This window comes from Oratosquilla oratoria, chromosome 20 (assembly GCF_046742065.1).
Source record: "Oratosquilla oratoria isolate Oo_2021 chromosome 20, ASM4674206v1, whole genome shotgun sequence".
NCBI classification, from domain to species: Eukaryota; Metazoa; Arthropoda; class Malacostraca; order Stomatopoda; family Squillidae; genus Oratosquilla; species Oratosquilla oratoria.
The window spans coordinates 56,758,670-56,760,366 of record NC_134796.1 but is presented as its reverse complement, the minus strand read 5'-3'; the positions used below and the strand labels follow the sequence as shown (position 1 = coordinate 56,760,366).

General features: G+C 40.6%; 1 protein-coding gene across 1 annotated transcript; it reads right to left on the bottom strand.

Annotated features, from left to right (window-relative positions):
* Nucleotides 1–527: 527 nt before the first annotated feature.
* On the bottom strand, nt 528–1,213 carry LOC143036339 (uncharacterized). The gene is made up of 2 exons (XM_076203587.1): nt 1,153–1,213; nt 528–955 (listed from the first exon to the last, which is right to left on the bottom strand). The coding sequence occupies exons 1-2, from the start codon at nt 1,211–1,213 to the stop codon at nt 528–530; spliced, it is 489 nt and encodes a 162-aa protein (XP_076059702.1).
* Between the last annotated feature and the right edge of the window lie 484 nt (nt 1,214–1,697).

Sequence of the window (1,697 nt, the reverse complement as noted above, 5' to 3'; positions counted from 1 at the left end):
AAGTCCATCCCTTTCTCTCTCTCTCTCTCTCTCTCTCTCTCTATATATATATATATATATATATATATATATATATATGTAATATATATATATATATATAATATATATATGTTACGCGTAATGTGGATAATTGCCTAATGTGAACATTAGGCAGAAAATTGCCTAATGTTTACATTAGGCAAGCAGTTTGTATAAAGTTTACAATTTGTTAACATTAGGCAAAAAATGCCTATTGTTCACATTATGCCGCCAAATTTTGCCCGATGTGAATTGGACTGCCTAATCTAAACAATGAAAATTAATCGAACAGACAACCTAATCTAAACAATGAAAATTAATCGAACAGACAACCTAATCTAAACAATGAAAATTAATCGAACAGACAACCTAATCTAAACAATGAAAATTAATCGAACAGACAACCCACAGAAGCTACAAATAATGCAATTTAAAGAATTAAAGTGTATTTGAACACATGCAAAACGCAATGAAAACAATTAGCCAGTTTATTTTTCAATCACAAATTTTTACATGATCTGCCCGGGTGACAGCGCGAGTGGCACTTGAGCTTTTTTTCTAAGACAGCTGCACCGTTGTGAAGTACACTTTGTCGTACACTGGCGCTTTACATAGCCTTGCCCACCAGTGCCCCTTGCTGTCGCAGTTCTGATCGATAGGCAGATATCGGGAACCTCTTCAGGCTTTATTAGGGGCTGTTTGATTGCACATAGATCAGCTGCTGTATATTTTGGCCCAATAATGCCCTCCCGACAACCTACAGTGTGAAGTCCATCATTTTCCTTAAGGACGACCACTAATAGATTTTTTGGATCTGTTGGACCGCAATCGACATCCGAAACCCTCAGCGTAGCACACTGACCAACAGACAATGGTTTGAGTAAGTATTTGCCGCGTCTTGTCATCCATGTTGCTGTCTTGGATTGTCCTAGAGTAGCTGAAACACAGATCTTTTGGAAATTCGTAGCTACTGTTTCTGTCTTTGCTTCTGCTTCTGTCACTGCCCCTGTCTCTCCTTCTATTTCTGTCTCTGCTCCTGCTACTGCCCCTGTCTCTGCTTCTACTTCTGTCTCTGCTTCAATATCTTCCCCATTTAAAATATTACAGAGAGCTGTACTTGGCAGGATAGATGACCCTTATCCCTACGGATCTTGTCCAAATGTAACTTTGAATGGGCTGTGGCCAGTTGTTTCATGGTGGCTGATATTAACTTGCCGCTGAACAAATTTGAGACCTAATGATCATTTTCTGCTGTCGTTTTCCCTCATCCAAATGGTCAGTTTGTCTTGTATCACTCCATTTAAGACGTTCAACAGCACCTTGGCTTTGAGGATGACGCTCAAGGGCAGCTTGATCCATAGTGCATAAACACAAACTGAAACAAACAAGGTAAAGAAAATACCTAGTCTGGAAATACCATAGTGATTAGTTATTCAATTCATATTAGATAATGGCAAACAGTAAAAGAAACATGCATTTTAAGAACGATAAGAACAATCAGAGTAGGTGTGAGCTCTGGCGCCCAAAGTCGCTAGAGCACACACCTACTCACTGTTGCTGTGGCTGCCAGACTGCCGGCCAGCCGGCTCAGCGCCGCGACCGGCCTTTAGCTAAAACACACGCACAAACTACACCCGCCATTCGTCAGGTGGCGCGGCCTCGTCATTTAGTCAACATTA

Coding starts and splice junctions, on each gene's coding strand:
- LOC143036339 (XM_076203587.1), bottom strand. CDS start 1,213: ATGAAACAACTGGCCACAGCCCATTCAAAGTTACATTTGGACAAGATC. Junction 956..1,152: donor CAAGATCCGTAGGGATAAGG/GTCATCTATCCT, acceptor TCTGTGTTTCAG/CTACTCTAGGACAATCCAAG.